Source organism: Calliopsis andreniformis, chromosome 12 (assembly GCF_051401765.1).
Source record: "Calliopsis andreniformis isolate RMS-2024a chromosome 12, iyCalAndr_principal, whole genome shotgun sequence".
NCBI lineage: Eukaryota > Metazoa > Arthropoda > Insecta > Hymenoptera > Andrenidae > Calliopsis > Calliopsis andreniformis.
This window is the reverse complement of record NC_135073.1, coordinates 10,713,524-10,735,856: the sequence shown is the minus strand read 5'-3', so window position 1 is coordinate 10,735,856 and position 22,333 is coordinate 10,713,524. Positions and strand designations below refer to the sequence as shown.

Below are 22,333 nucleotides of genomic sequence, written 5' to 3'. Positions count from 1 at the left end.
CAAATTAAATTATCTGTATGCTTATCTAAGTTACATTTTACTACATTAGAAGTCAAATAAAACTAATTTATAAAGCTCAAATATCATTTTATTGCAAACTTAAAAAAAGCACAGACTGAATACAAAATATAGCTACTGTTTAAAAATTATCATATTTTACACAACCGTAAATAAATAAATATATTATAATAAACATGTGCTACAAAAATAATTAAAAATATTAAGGGGAAAAGGAGAAACAGGTATAAAATTGAACCCATTAAAATTTTATATAACTGACCTTTATTGATTCATAATGATTCGACGATTAATTGAAATAGCCATGATGAATACTGTAATATTTAATACATTTAATAATTGTTGCTGGCAGGAGCGGGTTGCCGCCGAAAGTGGTCGACATTGGTCATAGTTTCAGAGAAGCTTCTTTTAGGAGAAGTAAATAGCTCACAGGGAATTTGCAACAACTGTAAAAATAAAAGATAAAAATCGTATGCTATTTTTTGAAGAATTGATTTTTTCGTTATCTATAATTTGTATATTGGAAACTGATAATTATTTATTCAAATTTTAAACTACCTACATTAAGCTCATTAAAGAGTTTAATTCAGAAGGTATTTGGATCGGACTGGTTTCTTTCGCCAGAACCACCAATTAACAGAGCAAATTTATTAATTCCAGATACAAGTTCGAACACAAGACACGACACTGCTTACCTGGCTGTTAACATTTCCTTGAAGTAACAATTTCAGCTTTTGTAGCTCACAGTTAACAAGGACATTGTCTAATTGACCCGCATTCTTGTCGGCGGAATTCACCAGCTCCTCCAGCATGGGCGACGATCTCTTTCCGTTCGTCCAACCATGACTATATTGAAACGTTTGGCAGAAGACTGTTGCCATTGCCATCGACAAAACGAGGAGAGTGAACAGGTAAGTGAAAGCCATCTGTAAGAATTAAATTTAAATAAAACAAGTTGTGAGTGAAATGAATATTTCTTGTTTAAATGAATTATTAAATTGTTGATTAAATACTAATATTTCGTCAACAACTTCACAGTCATCCTACAAAACTTAATAAATTTATTATTTCTCCTTGTAATATTTGAATAGGAGCAGGTTTGAACTTTGAAAAGATTATCTACTATTTCCTATAAAATTATCAAATCTTCAATTAATAGTATATAAATTAACTACTTTTTTATAATGTTAATACGAATATACCAGTTTTGGGAGAGTTTATTTCTAAACTTTTTCTATCCTTATTTTAATTCTTTTATGTTCTTTGTATCACATAAGAATGCTTCTCGTTTACAGTCGCCAATAATTGCATTCAACCCTCAATAATGTAGTGGCAAGTGGTTTCGTGGTATAAGGTGTATCGCAAGGATCAACTCAAGATTGTTTCTTAACAATCTACTTGGATGAACATCCTTTTCGTGTGCCTTCTTCCTGTGGTCAACCAACGAAAAAAGGTAGCTTTATCTCGCGATGTGCAGCGAGTGTGAGCGTAAAACAATGGATGGTCGAGTGTCACGGATGGCTCGTTGGATCAACGATCCTTTCCAAGTTGCACAATTTAAAGGTAAGCGTAGTTCAGCCTATTTAGTGCTTCACCTGTTTCCAATTCTTTTATACACAGTATTTTTCCATAACTTAATTCAACAATTCTTCTGTCATTTTGTGTTCAAAATACTGAAAATAAACATTTGCTTCTAATACTATGCATAATAAAATTAAAAGAACAGTTCTTGCCTTTGAGAAACGAATTTTCCAACATCAATCCCTTCAGTCAATTTATTGGTCTCGTCAATAAAACGATTAATAACTAAATTAATATCTTTGAGGCATTAATTAAATTGAATTAACTACATCACTGCTATGTAATACCTGAATCGAGTGGCATACGCATTTCTAGGACAACTATAAATTACGTTGCGAATTCCATAAATTGATTCTATTAAGAATTTTTAACGAAAACAAAAATTACAGAAATAGAAGTTATATTTAGAATAATAGAAGAGTATTTCTTGGGAAGGTATTATTTTCTATGAAATTGATACTATAAGTATTATCACATTCTCTATAAAATATGCGAAGGAATGTTCGGTCCTTGGGCAATCTTGTACAACAATTTACAGTCGAAACATGATAGCCAACGTGACGCAATCAAAGATTAAGTGAAATAATACTCCTTTCTGCAATTGATCGACGTGATTCTCACTCCGTACAAATGAAATCACCGATGAAACGTTGCAAAGTAAAATGCCTCGATTCTGGGCGTGTACGGTAATTGGGTTCGTTGAAAAATTCAATTCCAAAGCGCAATCGATTTTCCATTTGGAAGTTTTACCTATAGACACTCTAGTTTGTTCGCTTAACAGCCCATTTGTATTTTTAATTTGATTCATTATAGAGTCGATATACTACACCCTTTTACCAATTCTTGTTTCTGGTTATTTAAAAAATGATTTTGAACTGAAACATTTGATTATTTATTTAGGTACATTGCAAAATTAATACATAAGCTTTTCTTATGCTCAACATTTATTATGTTCATATGACCACAGAGAAGAAATTCATTTTTACAAAATTACTAATCTGAACAAGAAATGTAAAGAATCTTAATTTAACAATGCACTTACTATTCAACAACAGTACTTTTTCTATTAAACGTAATCCCTTAAAGATGTTAACTTCATTATACTATGTAACTCTATTCTCTCGTTATAAGCTCCTCCTAATATAAATCAGACAAATATGCTGCATTACACATTATCATTCACATCTTTGATAAAACTAAATAGTACTACAGTTGAACGTCGATAACTCGAAAACCACTACAAGACGAAAATTCTGATCAGTCCCTTCCACTCTGCTGTGAAAGCTTCTACAATGATATCAATCAATAATAGTATTTCTTCATAATATGCTAAAAACTTAATAAAGTATGACTTCCTGTGATTTCAACCCCTTTTAAGATATGGTACTCCACATCTCCACATCTTCTCTCTTCCTTGAGCAAAGAGGCTACAAAACTTAATCATCGATTTCTTGATATTTTAGACTGAAAGGACTTCAAATTTGAAAAAACTAGAGATTTCAAAATTTAATCCACAGAAATACTTTCTTCTCTGTTATACCTATTATAACGAAATAAACTTAGCGATCCAAGAGCATACATCAAAGAAACACCATATTCGACAAATAAAGGAAAGCAATCCTCCCATCAAAATCGTCGACAATGGCGGTACATTAGATTCCATCCGTTTCGCAAATTAACTCGCAGATTCTGCGATTACAGTTCGCTCGTAAAGCGGGATAAAAGAAAGGAGAGGAGAGGAAGCCGCGCGCGTTTCTTCGAACGTTAAGACGCATTTACTTAAAACATTCACGCTTTCGATCCAAGAACCGGCTACTTTACGATTAACTGCACGACCGAATCGTACCTTTTCGCCCGTGGTCGATCCAGAATCGCGAGGGCAGCCCCGAAGAAGGGAACCGGTCATTTATCTGCGCTGCATTGACAGGACGGTGCGCGGCGTCGCGTGAGGTTTTCTCAAAAAACTTCGGGTCACCCTCGTACGTTTTCACGTGCTAATTTTAAAGGAACCATTAACGCTACGCGCGTCCCCGGTCATTAAGATAAAGGTAAGTGCTACTAAGTGTCCCGTGGATAAGGTACGCAGCCCCTGCGTCTCTGTCGCGCGGAGGCCGAGCCATTTCTGAGCCGCGTCGAGAACGCGCGACCTGTCCCCCGTGTCTTCTTTCGCATTGTTCGACATCTCCGCGAGCCAGAAATGGTGGTAAATGCGGCTCGCGTGACGCTCTGCTGCCTGCATCGCGCTCTTGCCCGTCATTTAGCACGCCTGCATCGAAAGTAGCCTTCGTTGTTACCGTATAAACGCTTTATCCAAAGGGGATCCTTGAATGGGCCTGACTTTGGATTCTACACGCTTGTGCCTCTGCACGACTGCTGTGGCTGCTGATGCGTTTGAGGGGAATGAGAGGTATTTTTGAGAGGACCGTGAAACATTTGAGTCTAACAATAAGACAGAAATAAAGGAGAGAAAGGAGGGACAAGGGGTATTGCTCGAATATGAGACTCGAGGTTTTTCGTATACTAAAATAAATGTCTGAAAATATTTCAGAAAATAATTATTAATGTTATCCTGTGAAAGTCGCATTTAGTTGAAGACGTCTTTTACAAATATTTAGTTCTCTTCGGACCAAGGATTGGAAACAGTTATCTTTTATAATATTCTCTCAAAAAGTAAGGAATATTCTAGTATATCTATTAATCCCTACTTCTCCCCCTTCCCTTCTTTTGGCTTTTCATATCAAGAGTGTCATCAATCGTTGCCCAGCCCTAGACCACGGAAACACCTTAATTCAGTCCTGGTTGAGTCAGTCAGTTGAAGAACAGTACAAATCCAAAAGCCATACTTTGAGATGTTTCATCCCAATGCGTGCTTCTATGCAATTTATTTTACATTGCACAGTTCTGAGATTACAGTTATAGAAATACTCGATTTTTCATTATTTTCTCACAAAATTGTTATTCCCCTAGACTATGATTCCATTAACATGAGCAAACATTCAAAACAGAACTCATTCGACCGGATGTTTTCGAGCAGACTGCGACAAGCGTTTTGGAAATAAATTTTGCTCGACGAATATAAAACAGTCAGCGGGAGCGATTGTGCCTCGCGCAAATAACTCACTATGCGATCAGAGAAATCAATCATTCGAATTGCGATCCGTTGCAAGAGAGGCAAAAATAATCGCGAACTCGATGGACCGTGATTGCGTACTATTCTGTTGGTACTCCACTCGTCGGGGAACAAAAATTTATTTTCTATTTCCAGTCCATGGGTAGATACGTTCTGTTGTTTATTCGCTTTTCATCAAATTTTTCGGACATTTCTGATGGTTTAAAAAGAAAACTGGAAGTGCGTCGAGTACTGTATTAAAATGAACAATGGGAGTAGCTAAATTCGTTGTCATTGTTGAAAATTGTTTTCAATCTTCCCGTTACCATTGCGTGCAATTTATTACTTTTGTAATTATAAGCTTCGCGGCTCTATTTGCTCCCTTATTTTGCGATAAGTATTTATTCGTTGGATATCTATTATTTCTTGGAGCAGTAGGTCTATTATCTGCACGCGGTTCTTTAACTTATTTTTTTTTTTAATGACCTCCATCACATCTTAGATAGGGAAGCAATTACTTTCAAATAACTCGTTGCAGTCGCATAATTTGCAACCACGTTTTTTAATAAAGACAAAAATAAAATTAAATAAAAGGCGAAAATAATTTTATTAGTTAAGTTATTCTCACACTTTAAAACACGTTGATTTAAGATTATAGATATAATATGTATGCAGAGTAGTATATTATAGCAGCTGCTTATTTGGTACTTTAAAATTGGTTTAAAAATTTGCGCTAAAACGTTAGAGCCATCTAGCGGTAGTACAGGTGAACTAAAATGCTCTACTCTAATGGAAACACATAAAGCAGTAAAAAGTAATTATTTAAACTTTACAGACTATTATGGAATTCTAATGAGTAAAGAAGATTATTTAGTTACTACGAAAACGTTTAAAACTTCATTCTTAATTTTCTTCTTCTTTTGTTTATTCTGTTACTGCCATCTACCAGCGATGTCTCTGAACTAAATCTTCAAATTTAGAATTTCTACAATTTGCTACTAAAAATATTAAGGAAAATGATCTACATTATTTGCGTAAAAACCTATTAACAATTATTTTATCCTTTATACATTTGCAACCTAAAAGTTTATAATCCTTACAAAAAGTATACAATCAATGCAATAATATTAACATTACTAACTAAAAATACCGCTCAACTATCGTTTCAAAAATTCTAGCATAATCTTGTTACGATTTCATATATGTACACTTCTCTTGTTTATGAGAATCACAGTAACTAATTTTCGAAACAACACGAAAATGTAATTTTAAGTGATGTTACCATTTGAATATGTATTTTATTTCATTTTATTATACGCACGTCAGTCCCCCTCCCTGCAATTCGAAAAGGGCTCTAAAATCCAAGTCCTTGTGAATTGACGTTCTAGAGGTCAGTCTTTTCGCGACCGTCGTACCAATAGTGTGAATACATCTAGCTCTTATTGTTTCACCGAAAATTCAAACTTCTTTAACGACTCTCAGCCTCGGCAATGTTTGATCAGTGTTCCTAATTTCAGTTTTACAATAATTCAGTGAAAGTAATAAACTCATTGTACAGTGGTTAATATTTTGATTGACATTAACTGTGATTAATATTCTGTGCATAGATCGTTTAGCTAATCCACTTCTGCTAAAGAAAATGTGGAGTATCGATAAATGTTTTAACTCATCGAATACTATAGAGAGTACTTTGCAATGTTTGAAAAATTGTATAGATAACTGTAAAATCTACTCAAATTCGTGATTTTCTTATCTACTTTTGTGTAATGAATTTAGTGATTCTATGGAATATGCAGTGCTCGTGTAATTGAAGTGAATTATTGTGTAATTGTGCGCGATATTTGCCTGAAAGGACTATTAATTTTTGTTCGCTGAATAATTTAAATTAAGGTATATAGTGTATATAGATTTTAATATAGTGATGCAAATTACCACGGTGTTTCATCGCGATCAACATTTGACTCTGGGAAGACATCTGACGGGAGTCATCGTAAAATGTAAGTTATATCCTTGTTTTATCCATTGCGTTCTTAATTTCAAATTTGAAACGTTAGTCGCCAAACGTTCTATGGATTCTATTTTCCCAATTTATGATTATTATTTAATAATTATCTTAATAGTCAATAGAATGTGGAATAGTTATTTTTAATGTCAATGTTTTTGGTTTTTTGACACTATTTTAAATGTTTATCTGCATTTTAAATATCACGCTATTCATAAAAATAGTTTCGTACAAAAATTCTTAAAGGGAATATTTTAGAATAATGAGTAATGATTATTGTTGAGAGATTTAATATAGATAATGAAATAACTGTTTGTAAATGGTTTCTAAAAATAGTAGCTGTAACTTGTAATTCGAATAAGAGCAATTGCAGGAATTCTTACCCTTAATTTATCAGGCACCACGAGAGAATCGGTGATGTGAAGAGCTAGATATCGCGAATGTGAGACTGTTGCGTAGAAACGCTTGAGCCAGGTTTATATAGGAAATTTCTATGTCACCCCTTAGGCTTGAACTTCTATTACGAACCCTTCTCTCGATACCCTTCTCTCAATTGTATGCTTGCACTATATTATCAAAAGTTTGAGATAACCATCTACAAGGACAATAAAATCCATGATACAGGGACCAATTATTGTTAGGCAATATTGTGAACTTTGTCCATGATAGAAAATTGTGTATATAATCAATTTTAATTGATGAGATAGTAGAAGTTATCTAAGGGGGTGTTTGATTTTCTAATTAATAATAATTTACGGAACAGTCACGTCACAAATGAAAATATTTAGAAACTTTATTAAGCACAAATATTCGTTCTTTTTCTGGTTATTATGAGTGAATTTTTAAATTTATTTGTTTATATGTGCATATGTACATTACTGTGTATTAATATTTTAGTATTTTTCTATCATAATATGAAATTGAACGATTAAATTTTGATAGGAGGGATTACTTTGATATTTTTTCTTATCTGCAATTTATAATTTATATAATCTAAGACAATAATCTACGTACTAATCTTTACTCTGCAAATTACTCGGGCAAATATACTTTTTAAGTATGAGTGTAATAGTTACTTCTATTATAGTATTTGAGATAATAGTTACAAAATTGATTTCTACAATTGCATAGCTCTTTATAATTAGAAAATAAACAATTACGTAAATGAAGATAATTTATTGAAAAAAACTCGTTCATTATTTTGCAATAACATTATATTTGCAAGTTTAGAAAAAATTCATTGACATCAAAGTTTATTAAAAAATTTACTCCGATTATACAACAAAAAATATAATTTCGAAGAAACATCTAATAAATATTTTAATTATTTTAAAATATAATTTAATCTTCCGATATATTACTGATTAACCATCAATAGGGATCAAAGTTTTGAAGCAAATACACAATTTGTTGTTTAACAATAACGTTTATTTTTAATTATTGATAAAAGCTTCATGTATAAAACAGATATTCTGTACATTTGTTGTAATATCGTTAAAGATTAGACTCAGTCTCCAAAATCTACTGTGACATCCTTTTCAACTGAACGTTACATTCCTTAAATACATTCGTGTCAGAAAATAGTCAAAAAAATAAACTTTATTAGTTACTGTTATAAAGAACATGAAGAACTTAAAGGTACTTTTGACATTGATTGGATTGCAAATTACTATGATGGACTTGTACTGAGACAGTTCTTAAATTCTTTATAAAAGCAACTGTAAGTCAAATAAACTTAAAATTTATCACACAGTGATATTTTAAGAGCATAATGTCAAATGACATAATCCGTGTTGTCTTCTCATTGTATGTGCACACTCTATTGAATGTTGTTCACTCGTTCATTGTTATGAAAATGCGTTTCATATAACGAATGACCCAAGCAATCGTGTTAACTATTCATTGTGTGATAAGCCTGTGCTAATGTTCTTATCTAGAGAGAGCATACGTACTGTTCTCTATGGCAGGATCTAATAAATAAATAAGTCATTTAGTGACTATCACAATAGCCTCGACTAAAAATCTGATTACGCAATTTCGACTGTATATAATAAACTAACATGGCCTTAACTGCACAACGCTCGAACAGCCGCATCTTATCGAAGTTAAAACCTAAACCTGTCTTTTATACTGGAGCTTAAGTATGGCTTCTGCTTAAAAAGTAAAAATTACTTTTAATACTGAGTTGCAAACTATACTAAAATATCAAATCGTATTCATGCTGTACAATTTCTTTAAAACATAAAATCTATTAATGGTTTAAAAGTTGTGCATCTTAAACGATTTTAACTCTTCGGCTGCAACCTGGTCGTTTTCGACCCAGACAATTTTTGTTGAATTTTTTCCTGTCTTTTTTTAAAAAATTAAGGTAACATATCGCGATGAAAACTATTGGATGATACTCTAGAAACATGGAAGAGTAATTAAGAATTGTTCTGGATTTTGTAGAATACAAAAATATAAAAAAATGCATGGAACCTGTTCACAGATGGCGTCAGTAAAAATAAGACTGCAGACGAAGGGTTAAATTATTTCCTTAAATATTACTATTAAACTATATTAGTTTACAACTCAATATTTTTATCCGTGCAATTATGCAATATGTTATATCTTTGGTTAGTTTATACACGTACGTTTGAACCAGAATGATACGCACTGAAAAAAAGTCGTTCATATTACACATTGAGAATCAATTTGTAATACAAAATTATTAATCCCAATCTAAAAGATCTCTGCCACATTTGTTCTTCATTCTTTTTGTATCACTCTTATTGCATTCTGACTGTGACTCTATCTTAATCTCCATCTTATCATCGAACCTATCAGTAGGTTGCATTATGTCATTGCTGGCATGGTTTAGAAAGTTTTATGGCACGTTTATTTCGCACAATGCACATTGAAAAACTATCTTCGCAATGTTCTTATGCATCACTTGAGAAGGAGTCACCAATTGTCAAATTAGCTGAAGAATTTCTGCTATTCGTTGAATTCATTGCTATGTAACGTCTTCTTAATATTTCTTGCAAATCATTGCATGGGCTATTTTCACGTTTCACACGAAGCGGCCGTCCACCAGGTGATCTAAAAATATTCATGTTGTGTTTAATTATAATTTTTAACAAACTACAATATGCATCTATAATAATCACTATAATATTACTTAGTAATTGGCTTTAGTTGAATTTTGTCAATCTCTTGAATCGCATCTCCTACTGATTGAGAAATTATTCTTCTGTGCTCTTCAACTTTATGATCTTGCAAACTTGCTCTTCTTGCTATATGTGGAGTTGTAGGTGGTGGTAATGGAGGTGGCGGTGGTGGTGGATGCGATGATTGTGCTTCTATAGCACTTTCACCATTCGTTCCATTTGCTAAAGATGCGGTAGATGTATCTAAACATGTTTAAAGTAAGGTGGTACTTTTACAATATTGAAAATATACTTTGCATATTTTCTAGTTAATTAGATAAACAGTTTATATATACACACATCTGGACTGTTTGTTACTTTTGACTATAGCTGAGACTTGTTCCCTAAGCTCTTGAAGCTCTTGCTCCAGTGCAAGCAGTCGAACTTCAGATCCAAAACTAATAGGTTCTAACAAATCTGGCCTAATATTAGAAAGCCTAATACAAACAAACACAGACGCGTTAATAAGTTATTAAATCAAAAAAATATAATAAAACTTAATAAAATCATATACAAACCTTGCATGTCCATATCCATTCGTATCAGTGTGATCACTACTGGTTTCTTCGTTAATCATTGAACTCGTCATTGAATGTAAAGGTGTGACACTGACATATATTTTTGGAGGAGGTTTCAAAGGCAACATTGAACCAATTCTACGGACAATACTCCTTCTTTTTCCATAATATTTCGGTGGTTCTGCCATCTAAAATGAGTTACAGTCTTTGGTTAATTCCATGATACCATATCGTAATCGTTAATTAATGAACAAAAACAAGGTGTTATCGAACTTGCGTAAAATAGAAAAGTAAAAATAACAAATCGTACATTTATATAAATGAATTACTTGTGTGGTTAGTAACACATGGTAACGATACACAATACCTTTGCACATAAAAAATATCTCACCTTCAAAATTCGTTTCTATTTTCTAGCGAATTTTTTATTTTTCTGCTCGTTTGGTTGGACGAAATACCAATACGTGTCGAATACCTGATAGAGCACATCAGGGTCGTCTGAAATTCGAAATTAAAATAGCTCCCTTACCATTGACGCAAAGCCAACATCTGACGACAGGTTGTCGTAACTTCAAAGACGCAGACTCCAATGAAAAGCGGCTTAAAGTAAAGCCGTTGAAACATTTTTTTTTTCCATTATTATCGTGGGTCGTCTCGACTTAACATTTTTAAGAACATCTTTTACCATTCATGACTTGAATGTTAATACTTTCTGTATCCTATGTTTATCAATAGTCATTTAAAACCAAGAATTCGGACAACGTTATCAAATGTTTCTTTATAACGCTCGCGAAGATATTTATACCTTTTCAGTTATATAATAATCCCGCATTTTCAACATATTAGACACCCACGATGTTACAACCGTTAATCATTTTAAAGAAGTTCTAGAAAATTGACTTATTATTCTGCTCATTCCATAACGTTTTGATAGATGAAACTCTTACATAATCTGACGTAATCCTAATAACTATTATTTTAATACTAAAATAAATAACATATATTTTTGTAATAAACTGGGTCATTGGGCTTTAATGCATTATTTTTATAACACGTAACTCTATTTATTTTGATAAAAATATGCTTGTCTAATTATAAAAATGCAATTTTTACCACATAAACTTGAATCGTTTACATATACTTATAAATATTCTATTTATAATTAAACTTAAAATTTACGAATATATACTTAGTGCAGTAAAATTATAGACTGCTATAATTAACGCGACGAATGCATGGAAAATATTTATTTCAAAAGGAAAAAGATTTCCGTCTGTTTCCTGTAAAAAACAAATCGAGTTTCTTTGTAACAGAAATTTTATTCGTATTTCTCATTATTACGTCCTATTTCTGTACCAAAAATTGTTAACATATTACTGATATTATAGTATGTCTACCCCCATGTATTTTTTTAGAGTAAACGCAACAATGAAATTAATTTATATATACATGTACATGTATATATGTGTGCGCGCGTGTGTGTATATTGTGTGTACGCATACATGAATTTATGTATGTTTTGTTGTATGTATGTATATGCACAATCTATGCAAAATAGTAACTATATATAGTTTAATGTACAATAAAATTTATAATGTACATTTTGGCATTCATTATACAAACTTTACACAGTAATTATATAGAACACATACTTATTACATAGTTATTTATACGATATTTACATTTACAATCACTGTCACATATGTATATTAGATCACGATCAACCCAACAAGCATAATTATTATTCTAAATTGATTTGGTTTAAGACATACGTATTTCTTGTGCATTTTATATGGCACATAGTAAAACTAAACTCTGAGTATATGCATTAAAAGAATGTGTGTAAGTGGAGTAGTTGTAAAGAAACTAAGATGAATGTTGTTTAATCTATTATAATTTTCATCGCGATTAACTTTGTTACATACCATATGACATGTATATACAGTGTTGTTTGTACAATCTTATGTACATATAAGGCATATATCAACGAAGAAATTCAAATGAAGAGAACATTTACATTGTGTATAATCGTTACAGTAGCAAGAAATGAAAAACATATTAGTGTATTTAAAATTAAGAACTATAATTCGAAATGATAGTAAAAGTTTCTATTACAAAGGAAAGATTATTTTTTACAAAAAAAATATATCAAATTTTAAATTTATCTTACAAATTTTTATAACATTACATTGTAATATTGTATGTGTTTCTCTTATTTACAGAATTCGACATGTATCTTAGAAAAAATGTCAAACAAAAACATTGCCATGTTTGAACAGAGTACAAGTTTGTCATTATTATTACATCTTCACACAAAAAAAGACAAATTACACTTTTGTTTATAGTTTGAAGCTACTTTCTAATAATTATTACTCATATTTTTGTTTGCAGTACTTGATAAAATTGCAATATAGAAAACAGTACATTATGTATTATTTATCATGGCACATACTTAGAATACAGAAATTTGAAAATCAAATGGAATCATAATCCTTTTCCTGAGGAAAAAATAATATGTTAACATTGTACTGTAGTGTGCACAAGAAATATATGTACTATGTTTAAATGGTATGTATAAAATTTACATCTGTAGAGCCTTAACACGATATTCTTTCACAACCTTATTAGGATAAATGTTTTACACAGGCTGTCTACATGTATTATACATTTTTTGTAACTTCACTAATTTTTTTTTTCAAGTAACAAATGAAATTGGATTCTCTCATAAGCACCAGTTTAACAGACTTAGAACATCATTCTATATATAGTCTGGTCGCTCATATCTTTTCTTTCATTAAATAACTAATTTTTTCCTAAAAGATTTCATGTATATAAAAACATTAAAGCTCACTGCACACACACACTTGAGTTTTAATGCAAAAATATCAAATGCAGTGTGGATAGGATTGCCAGGCTCTTGTAACATTTAGAAATCTATTTGTTTTCTTCTTAATATTTATAATTCATCCTAAGATTTGAAAACTTTTCTTATAATTCATCGTCGATATGTTTGCCTTCGTGTTCCTGTACATCGACTTTCTTACTTTCAATTTTGATTGCATACTTTTGACTATCTTGTGGTTTACTTTCTTGTGTGGAAGTGGAAGTTTGCGTTTTTTGCTTCACATGATCAGAATGCTGACTTATTTCTTCTTTAGACGTTTGTAATTGCTTTTCAAATTTTTCAGGTAGATTAGCGGAGACAATTTTATTATCTATATTTAAGTGAACGGAATGCTCGGTTTCAGAATTATCTTTCTGGTTGTTATCTTTAATAAGGGTCTCTGTTTCAGCTTTTTGTAATATTGTTTCTTGTTCATCTGTCTCTTTTGTTTTTACACTCGAACTTATTTCCGCGTCTATTAATTGAAAGTCATTACTTTTTAAAGAAGATTCTTCGTAGACTTGCTCTTCAATACTATTGTTGTTAGTAACTGTTTCTATATTATTTGACTGAACATTATCTATGTTTGTAATTTCACTAAAATCTCCCAGAGAATTTATATCTTTTGTTAAGTCTGCAATGTGATATTTTATCCTATCTTTGAAACTGATAACTTGACTTTGTTCTAAACCAAAAGAAGAAACATTTAAAACCATTTTGTTTGAATTAACAATATCTTTACTTGTACTGTTCGCTGTATCTTTTGGAATATCAATTTGTTCTTGATATTTTTGAATAGTTTCTTGTTGCGTATTTTTTACAGCTTTTTCTATTTCCGATAATATAAAATATTCAAAATCTTCAAATTTTCCAACTTTAATATTTTCATTTTTCTTACTTATTTTAAATGTATCTTTAGATTTCATGTTTGTTTTACTACTTTCGTTGCTGTCAGTGAAAAATTCTGCAATTGCAGAATCATGATCTTTGGTTTTTCTTAATATGTCCAATTTTTCGAAACTTTTTAACTCTCTTTGCCAGTTGTCAATCACTATGTCATAATAAGATTTTTTGTCTAATACAAAATTTTCCCGTGTTGCATCGAGTAATATTTGATGATATTCCTTTTGGACAGCTATATTAATATTAATCATCAGTACAAGGTGTTCAATAACACTTTCGTCCTCTGATTCAAAAATACTTGGTAACAATTGTCTCAATAATTTGTAATTATGTAATAACAGCTGTTCAGTATTTAAACCTTCAGATTTCATTGTCTTTAGCATTGTTGTGACCTTCTTCGTATTTAAGACCATAACATCTACCTTTGTAAGTAAATAGTGTTTCATCAGTTTCTGTTTAGTAAAGTCCATTAATTGGTCCATTTTTATAATGGACGGATTTGGAGCAGTTTCAGCTAATTCTGCTAAAAACCATAGAACTTTGTCTCGTAGAGGTATTTTCAATACATCATCTTTTGCGCCCCGTGACCTTTCTATCCAATTATAGTAACTTTCTAATATAAAACATCTGATCTGTAAACCTGCATTTTGTTTTGCATTCGAATATATTTGATTAACAAACACTTCTTTCAATTGATGCCACTGTTTCTCTACTAATGAATTGTCTCCAGTTTTCTTCGTAACTCGAGTAGGTACGTATGATGACGTGATTCTCACTTTCCCACCAAGTAGATCTTTGATAATTTCTGCATGAAGATTATAAAGAACGACTACTTCCTTCTCATCTTCTTCATGTTTGATCTCAGGAACCACGTCCAAATTTGTCCCACTGCTTGGAGGTGTCTGTCATACAAAAAATATCTATCGATTTTTAGTTTCACTTTACACTTATACAAAATACATTACATAAACGCATGAGTATAAAAAATTATGTCTCAATTAACAACCTGAAATTCATTTATAAGACACTGGTTAACGATATACAAAAGGAAATAAGAATGCAATAAATATATAGTAAATGTAGTAAATACGAAAATCAACAATTTAATTTCTTTAAAAAATATAAAAACTCAAATAACAATTTACATTATACAACCTTAAAATTAAATAAACAGTATGTATATGAGTTTAATATAAATTATAAATATTTAAATAAGAAAATGTATTCTCAAGTATTAATGTGCAATTTCCCACGACTATCTTAAAAATGATAATCTTGCACCTATGTATATTCGTGAATGATATAATATACTCATAAGAAATATATAGGATTCATTTCACAATGAAATAGTCATTACGAAAATATAACCGATAAGTCAGTACCGTTTTATACGAATCAATATCCAAAGAAGAATATATTCAACAAAAATGATTGCCAAACACCAAGGGATACAGACCTGTGGTGTCATTCGTCGTGGAAGGAAAGATTTTAACGATCCCTTCAGTCGTTCAAACATCGACAAATCAGTAGGAGCTTTTAATTGAACTTCATCCATCGAAAAATAATTCCCTGTAATTAAAACACGAAAAGTCAAATATAAATGAAGATCCTTATGATCTTTGTGCAGATGTACTAAAATAAGAAACACTTTACCAATTGTAACTGTGAGATCACCGCCTTCAACGACAATAGCTTTCATTAATTCAGAAGCCTCGACACTGAACAAAAATACTACTGGAATAGTTACGTCGTCCACTTCTTTCCCATCACCTGACATTGCAAACATGGGCGAAATTGCAGCACTGGAACCTTCAACATTATCCAATACTATTCCAGCAATGGCACCAGCTTGCTGAATTCGCCTCGCCTATGATTTCAATAAATAATTGTATAAAAATCGAGTTAAAACAACGTTACATATCGTAACTTAGAATTGTGATAGAAACATGCTTACCTTTTCTATAAACATACAATTACCGCGTTCCATTATCGCTATGCAACCTGCGACTGCATCCACATTGAGAAGGTCTGTGCACGCTGCAGCTGGATACGTAAAAACTACTTTCCCGGTGACTTTATTTAATCCTTGTAATTCCAAACCAAAATGTGCAGGTCCAGCTAATAGTGTAACTTTTTGAGGCGGATTTGTAGCCGGTTTTATAAATGTAACTGCTTGGAGTTTAGTTTCAGCTTGTTGTGATTGCATTTTACTTATTTCCACCATTTCTTGCATAAATAATAAACCTTCTTCCGAATCTTGTGGCGTTTTTGCCTGTAACATCAATCCAATCTCTGACTTCACAAATAAAACATTCAAATATATTAAACATATAATAAATGAAACAACAATTTACATTAGAGAATGTATGTAAGAGTTGAACACGCCCATCTGCCAAAGTTAAAGTTGTTATTCCCATATCACTTAATAACTTTAAGTGTTCCAAATTATTTGCCTATAATATAAAAAATACTTCTTTGCGTTTCTTTAAATAAGATACTTCACATAACTTATCGAAATGTAGTTTAATATTTGCTCACCTGAAATTGTGCAGCACTTAATCTCCTTTTAATTGCCCGTCTTGGGCATACATCTTCGACCATATTTCTTAAAGGTTGCCTTACTGATGCAGGAAACAAATGTAAACTATTTGGACAAGTGCGATCCATTTCATCCACGTGTACGATGTCACGCTCAAAATCTTGCTGTAGTTCGTAAAATACGAAATTATAAAATTATAATGTTATTTTTGAGACGCATAGCTCAACTGATAATCGCAATAACATTTTCTGCGTACTTACGGAAGAAACATTAGTTCTTATAGAAGCAAGCGTTAGTGGTAAGAGATGGCCTTCAGTTGTGAAAATAAATTCATCCAAATCTAAAACTAATTCTCCTGGCTCGGCGAATAGCAGAAATAAATATTTGAAAGTTTCTGATAGCACAAAGCTGTCCATTGTATCGTCATGCTTATTCGTTCTAACATCCGACACAGCAGCATAACCACATGGTACTCTGGCATAAGTTTGCAAACTTTTGAGTACCTTACGTCCGACTCCTAAATAATAATGATCACCGGTAGCACGATATAGAAAATATGTAGACTCTAGAAATTCTGGCCTTAATGGATGATGTCCCCAATGTACCTAATTAAATAAATTAAAATGTTTTAATAGAAATAAATATTTCATTTAGATATGTTACAACAAAAAATATATACCTGGAAATCTGTAGTAAATGCTTCTGGTATGAAATTGTGTCTTTGCATGACTTGATACAGCATTTCATGTGTTTCAACGGCAGGTTTAATATCGCCTTTTAGTACCTAAAAAATAAAATACAATTCAACAAATATAAAAGTGCCAACAAGACAAAATGGTTAGATATATAAAGACCAGCTGAAATTTACTTGCAGTCCAGGCCAGAAGGCCAGCAAAGCATCCATGAAATTTTTGGAATTTGTATTTGGTCTGTGCATATGCACGTCTAACAACATCGGACCTTGACTTACGTATTTCATTACAGCTTGATAATGTTTATTAAATCTTCCAAGATATTTTTCATCACCTGCATGAAATAAAAAAATTCATCAACTTCCTTGTGTACTTTAATGTAAAATTACTGAAGTATAGATCTGATAATTACCTAATAAAATATATGCCTTAAGACAATATTCATAATAGGAGTCTATACCAGCTCCTACTCCAGAATCTCTTCTTACCCAATCACCAGAATGTACATTTAAAACGGAGCCCATTAAATCAGTACCCCGATGACGCATTCTCCATAAAACATCCATTGCTTTTTGCGCTTTTTCCTATTTTATGTAATATCATAGAATTTATTACTACAATTTTTTAGAGTTTATTCTATGAAAAATTGTATAAAATAATCCCCAAACCTCAAAGATTGATTCTCCTGTTAGTCTTGATAACGCTGCCATTTCTAAGATCATACTACCTGCACAGGCAGTACACGTTTCTCTTGATACTTCCAGAGGTACACCTTTCATACCATGTTTTAAGTTTATCTGAAGATGTATTGATCAGAATGTTTTAAAATCAGTAACTTTTCTACACTGTATTTACTACAATATGAAAAATCAAAATTTTATTACTCTGCCATATGGTATTCCAGTAGTGGTATTAAATGCAGGCAAAAATCTGTATCCTAAATCTTTGGCTAAATTTAGTAATTCCCCTCTATACCACGGCATTATATCAGCTCTTTGTTGCAAATATTCCGCTAATATATGACCACTCAAAAGACCACTATTTAAAGAATAATTTATTAACTCTGATTGCTTAAAGATAAAAAATAGAATAAAGTCTTATATAGTATGCAATGTAGCTTACCCAAGCATCCTAATATTAGTTTCAAATAAAGAAACAATAACATCCGTATCAAAGCTAACATCTCTGGTAACAAGTTTAACTGCATTTTCAAATTCCTCTAGATCACCCAATACCTACAATATTGAGCATTAAAATTATATAGAAATTTATTAAACGAGTATGAAATTTTAATACACTTACCACAAGAGTATCTAAAGTATCAACCAATGTAAGTGAGAAACTAAAAATGTATAAAATATATGTAAATATGATTATATTTGTGAATGTGATCTACTTACAAGGGTTAAATTTGACAATTTAATTTAATATTATGAATGTATAACACCATGAAATTTCTCATAAACAAAATATCATTGATTATCTTCATTTGAAATAAAATTTACAAAAATAACCCATTTATCAAGATAATATTTATATTTTACTTTAAATATTTAATAAATTCTTGTCCTTACTTTCCCAATGTGGAATCTATGTCACCTCTATTTGGTTCTGATCCTCTGTATCGTCCTTTGCAACTTAATGGCATTAACTCATCAGCAGGATATGCATTATCCTTAAAAATACATTTTGTTACTTTTCATTCATCAACTACAGTTAACACTTTATAAGCTGCATATTTTATGCCAAACATATGTTTGCTGGCAATTTCTTCCAATTTTGAATTACTTGTCATAAATAGAATTGAAATCTTTCAAATGCACATTTTTATAAATAATAAAAATGATATAAAATTTTATTTTAAATTTATGTGTAATAAAATAGTAATAACAAACTTATGCATACATAAAAGCAACAGGCAAAGTGTTAAATTTTGAACTTACAACTACATTTGTTTAATATTTATATTGAAACAGTTATTTATAATTTAAAATTTAATTCTTTTTCTTAAATAATATTTGCATAATTTTTATATAATTTACTTTAAAAAAAGTTATAAAAATATTACCATATAAGCATTATATGCATGATAAAACATATCTCTGGCTTCTTCCCTATAAGAAAAACAACACACAATAAATATATAAAAACAATAAATCACTGCTTAATCTAACTTGTACAACAATACAAACTTTAATGTCTCCCGTTCTTCTTTGCTCATATATTCCAATGGGTCATCTTTGGATGCAGCCAACAAAGCTTGTATGCTGCATCCAAACATAAGTAACCCCCACATAAGAGAATCGTAAGCCATTTTTTGTTTATATCAGAAAATATACTTCTTTTGATGTCAAGAACTTGCACTTGTTGTAACAGCACACATTGTTCTTCATGGATCTCTCTGATTTACTTTATCAGAAAATCATTATCATAAAACAGCCAAGTAGTATTTTCCATTATAGATTTGCTGCTTAATGCACCAACTTGTGACCAAGTTCTTCTTTTTATTCTTTATCTTTTTGTTTTCTGCAGCATATTTTAAGGGTACATTTGGGTACAATCACACAAGCACCATGAACTTGGAAATTCTGTACAAGGTATCCTCAGTAGATGAAAAGTTTGTTATTTAATCATGAATATTTCTTAAAAACAGTTTTAAGCATACGTAGGAACGCAATAAAAGCTTAAAAAATGAATCTGAGGTGGACAAAGATTCGCCCTGTTAGGTTATAAAAGTTCTTGCATATTTTTCAAACGAGTTGATGATGTGTCAAAATATGACTGGCAAACGGTAGATGGGATGTGCACGTTCAAATACGACACAACAAGAGATAGACAAGTTGTAACAGCTGATTGCGTATTTTCATCAAGGCCAGATGATGTGGCTGCTGTCAGTTTGCTATTCACAAACTATTCTCCACCTCGAACTGTGATATATACATGTACAGTAACGCCATATGTTTCGTAACACTTACGGTGTTTTTACTTTAAATGAAACACAACGAAAGTCGACACGATGTTGCTTATCCTAAAATTGGCACTTCGAGGAGATTCAACAAAATGCACCAGACTAATCGTAATTAAGACGACAAATGTTTCTCTCGAAAAACTAACCTCCTAACCGAGAACACAATTGAATAGGAGCGATCACGTGACTTGGTCAAACAATTTATCAAAGTTAGCCTTGTTTTTAAATCCTATCATAACATGTTTTCTTGGTATAGAATATTAATCAAATAATTTTTATTTTATCAATGTTATTAGTTATCTATTGTAACTTAAGCATCTAAAACATTAAAAGTTAAATTGTTTCCTCCGTAACAAACATAAATATGTTCTGCTATGTTCAACATTGTTCAACGTTGTTCAATTGCATTCATTCATAGACAAATTATAGTACTTTATAGATAGGTGCTCTCTTATTTTTAGTGGAACGCTTTGTGGCTCTGCAGACGACATGCGTACGAACTAAAATGAGAGTAAGCAATCTGCAATACATTTGAATTCATTAATCAATCTCATATTTATTTAGTTTCCTATGAACATTTATAGGAATAGGATCAAGTAATTTGCAAGTAGATTCAAATTTTTATTGACTGAATTAGAACCTTTTAAGTATTTTGGAAAATCAAAAAAACAATATCTTCGAGCATAAACTACATGTAGAAGTGAGCATTAGGCTTTCAAAATTACGATACCAGCGTCACTGGTAACGTATACTGTAAACATTATTTCTGAACAGGAATTTTGGTGGGAGTTTGAAATGCGCACACGCTGTAGCAGCCGGCGTGAGAGTGGCGTGCGATGAACTTGTATTCATAACGCAAAACGTTGACGTGAGAATTGTAATCTTTTTTGTGATTCTTTGCGATCAAAGGAATATTCTTTCAATAAAGTGAAGAATGAAGCTTCTAACGCATAACATGTTAACTTCGAAATGTATGAAAGGCGTAACTGTTGGATATCCTTTAGGAATAGTTGTAAGTTCTATTTTTATGCAATTTTGAGGTTATCTTCTATGAAAAGGAGAGCGTAGTACTTTTGAGATTCATTATAAGAAACGTATTTTAGTTAATGAACTGTGAATGTATACTTTGAACAATTTATTATCGAGTGTAAGAAATTATGATTTGTATTTCCATTACATAAAAAGTATGAATTTTATTAAGTTTATGATTGAAAAACGTTTTTATGAACTTTTAGGCAAAAGATATTAAAGTATCAGAAGTTGATTTTAACTCGGAATTTATTGCGAGAATAATTCCAAAACTCGATTGGGCCACACTTTGGAAAGCAGCAGAAAGTGTAAGCTACATATTAGGTCTTTGATGTTAAATGTCAATGAAATTAATATATCTAAGAAAATGATACATGTAATATGATGTTAAAACAGATAGGACATGTCGGAGAATTGCCACAGACCTTAATTCAAGATTTTGAAACAAATGAGGAATTTTTAAAGAAAGTCCACCATGTGTTACTCGAAGTGGAAATTATTAACGGTGATCTGCTGTGCCCTGAATCTGGTAGAAAGTTTCCCATCAATGATGGTATACCAAATATGCTCTTAAATGAAGATGAAGTTTAAAAATGTTGACTTATATTTTTACTTCTTATAACTAGCATATATTTAAATGTATATAAAAGTTCTTTTGTTTTAGTAGGTATAAATATAATTTTGTACTTCTGTTATTGTTTAATCTGTAGTAGTACAAGAAACAAATATCATTAACATTAACTATATATAATAAACACAGTAAAATAAATAAGTATATTAAATAATACAAATTGCATTTCTCAACATTATAGACTGTTTAGCAATTGTAAAATATGCATTGATATTAAGTACCTATAGGATTATACAAAATAAAACAATATATATTACATATATATGTGAAC

General features: G+C 31.2%; 4 protein-coding genes across 5 annotated transcripts; 1 reads left to right on the top strand and 3 right to left on the bottom strand.

Moving 5' to 3' along the window:
- Positions 1-272: 272 nt before the first annotated feature.
- On the bottom strand, positions 273-7,143 carry Crz (corazonin). Its single transcript, XM_076389041.1, has 3 exons — positions 7,094-7,143; positions 714-944; positions 273-464 (listed from the first exon to the last, which is right to left on the bottom strand). Exons 2-3 carry the CDS (start codon positions 942-944, stop codon positions 351-353), a joined length of 345 nt encoding a protein of 114 aa, XP_076245156.1. The 5' UTR covers positions 7,094-7,143; the 3' UTR covers positions 273-350.
- A 979-nt stretch (positions 7,144-8,122) lies between these two features.
- On the bottom strand, positions 8,123-11,223 carry LOC143186003 (uncharacterized). The gene is made up of 5 exons (XM_076389356.1): positions 10,808-11,223; positions 10,417-10,604; positions 10,199-10,335; positions 9,871-10,102; positions 8,123-9,791 (listed from the first exon to the last, which is right to left on the bottom strand). Exons 2-5 carry the CDS (start codon positions 10,602-10,604, stop codon positions 9,632-9,634), a joined length of 717 nt encoding a protein of 238 aa, XP_076245471.1. The 5' UTR covers positions 10,808-11,223; the 3' UTR covers positions 8,123-9,631.
- Positions 11,224-11,715: 492 nt separating this feature from the next.
- On the bottom strand, positions 11,716-20,680 carry Edem2 (ER degradation enhancer, mannosidase alpha-like 2). Of its 2 annotated transcripts, XM_076388918.1 has the most exons (17): positions 19,627-20,680; positions 19,503-19,548; positions 19,009-19,109; positions 18,737-18,776; positions 18,557-18,669; positions 18,319-18,472; positions 18,103-18,231; positions 17,847-18,018; positions 17,611-17,768; positions 17,422-17,526; positions 17,003-17,347; positions 16,742-16,906; positions 16,558-16,656; positions 16,158-16,475; positions 15,857-16,070; positions 15,660-15,772; positions 11,716-15,105 (listed from the first exon to the last, which is right to left on the bottom strand). In XM_076388918.1, exons 1-17 carry the CDS (start codon positions 19,746-19,748, stop codon positions 13,405-13,407), a joined length of 4,095 nt encoding a protein of 1,364 aa, XP_076245033.1. In that variant the 5' UTR covers positions 19,749-20,680; the 3' UTR covers positions 11,716-13,404. The 2 variants fall into 2 exon arrangements, with proteins under 2 accessions (XP_076245033.1, XP_076245034.1); XM_076388919.1 differs by lacking the exon at positions 16,558-16,656.
- A 512-nt stretch (positions 20,681-21,192) lies between these two features.
- On the top strand, positions 21,193-22,293 carry Trmt112 (tRNA methyltransferase subunit 11-2). Its single transcript, XM_076388653.1, has 3 exons — positions 21,193-21,414; positions 21,638-21,739; positions 21,828-22,293. The coding sequence occupies exons 1-3, from the start codon at positions 21,337-21,339 to the stop codon at positions 22,020-22,022; spliced, it is 375 nt and encodes a 124-aa protein (XP_076244768.1). The 5' UTR covers positions 21,193-21,336; the 3' UTR covers positions 22,023-22,293.
- The last annotated feature ends 40 nt before the right edge of the window (positions 22,294-22,333 follow it).

What these genes read in the sequence shown, in the direction of transcription:
- Crz (XM_076389041.1), bottom strand. Translation starts at nt 944, where the DNA reads ATGGCTTTCACTTACCTGTTCACTCTCCTCGTTTTGTCGATGGCAATG. An exon ending in AAGGAAATGTTAACAGCCAG is followed by an intron (nt 465 to 713) that starts GTAAGCAGTGTC and finishes TTATTTTTACAG; the next exon opens with TTGTTGCAAATTCCCTGTGA.
- LOC143186003 (XM_076389356.1), bottom strand. Translation starts at nt 10,604, where the DNA reads ATGGCAGAACCACCGAAATATTATGGAAAAAGAAGGAGTATTGTCCGT. An exon ending in AATGGATATGGACATGCAAG is followed by an intron (nt 10,336 to 10,416) that starts GTTTGTATATGA and finishes TGTTTGTATTAG; the next exon opens with GCTTTCTAATATTAGGCCAG. An exon ending in AAGTAACAAACAGTCCAGAT is followed by an intron (nt 10,103 to 10,198) that starts GTGTGTATATAT and finishes AAACATGTTTAG; the next exon opens with ATACATCTACCGCATCTTTA.
- Edem2 (XM_076388918.1), bottom strand. Translation starts at nt 19,748, where the DNA reads ATGGCTTACGATTCTCTTATGTGGGGGTTACTTATGTTTGGATGCAGC. An exon ending in TAAGTGCTGCACAATTTCAG is followed by an intron (nt 16,657 to 16,741) that starts GTGAGCAAATAT and finishes TTTATATTATAG; the next exon opens with GCAAATAATTTGGAACACTT. An exon ending in TGATCTCACAGTTACAATTG is followed by an intron (nt 15,773 to 15,856) that starts GTAAAGTGTTTC and finishes TTTTAATTACAG; the next exon opens with GGAATTATTTTTCGATGGAT.
- Trmt112 (XM_076388653.1), top strand. Translation starts at nt 21,337, where the DNA reads ATGAAGCTTCTAACGCATAACATGTTAACTTCGAAATGTATGAAAGGC. An exon ending in GATATCCTTTAGGAATAGTT is followed by an intron (nt 21,415 to 21,637) that starts GTAAGTTCTATT and finishes ATGAACTTTTAG; the next exon opens with GCAAAAGATATTAAAGTATC. An exon ending in TTTGGAAAGCAGCAGAAAGT is followed by an intron (nt 21,740 to 21,827) that starts GTAAGCTACATA and finishes ATGTTAAAACAG; the next exon opens with ATAGGACATGTCGGAGAATT.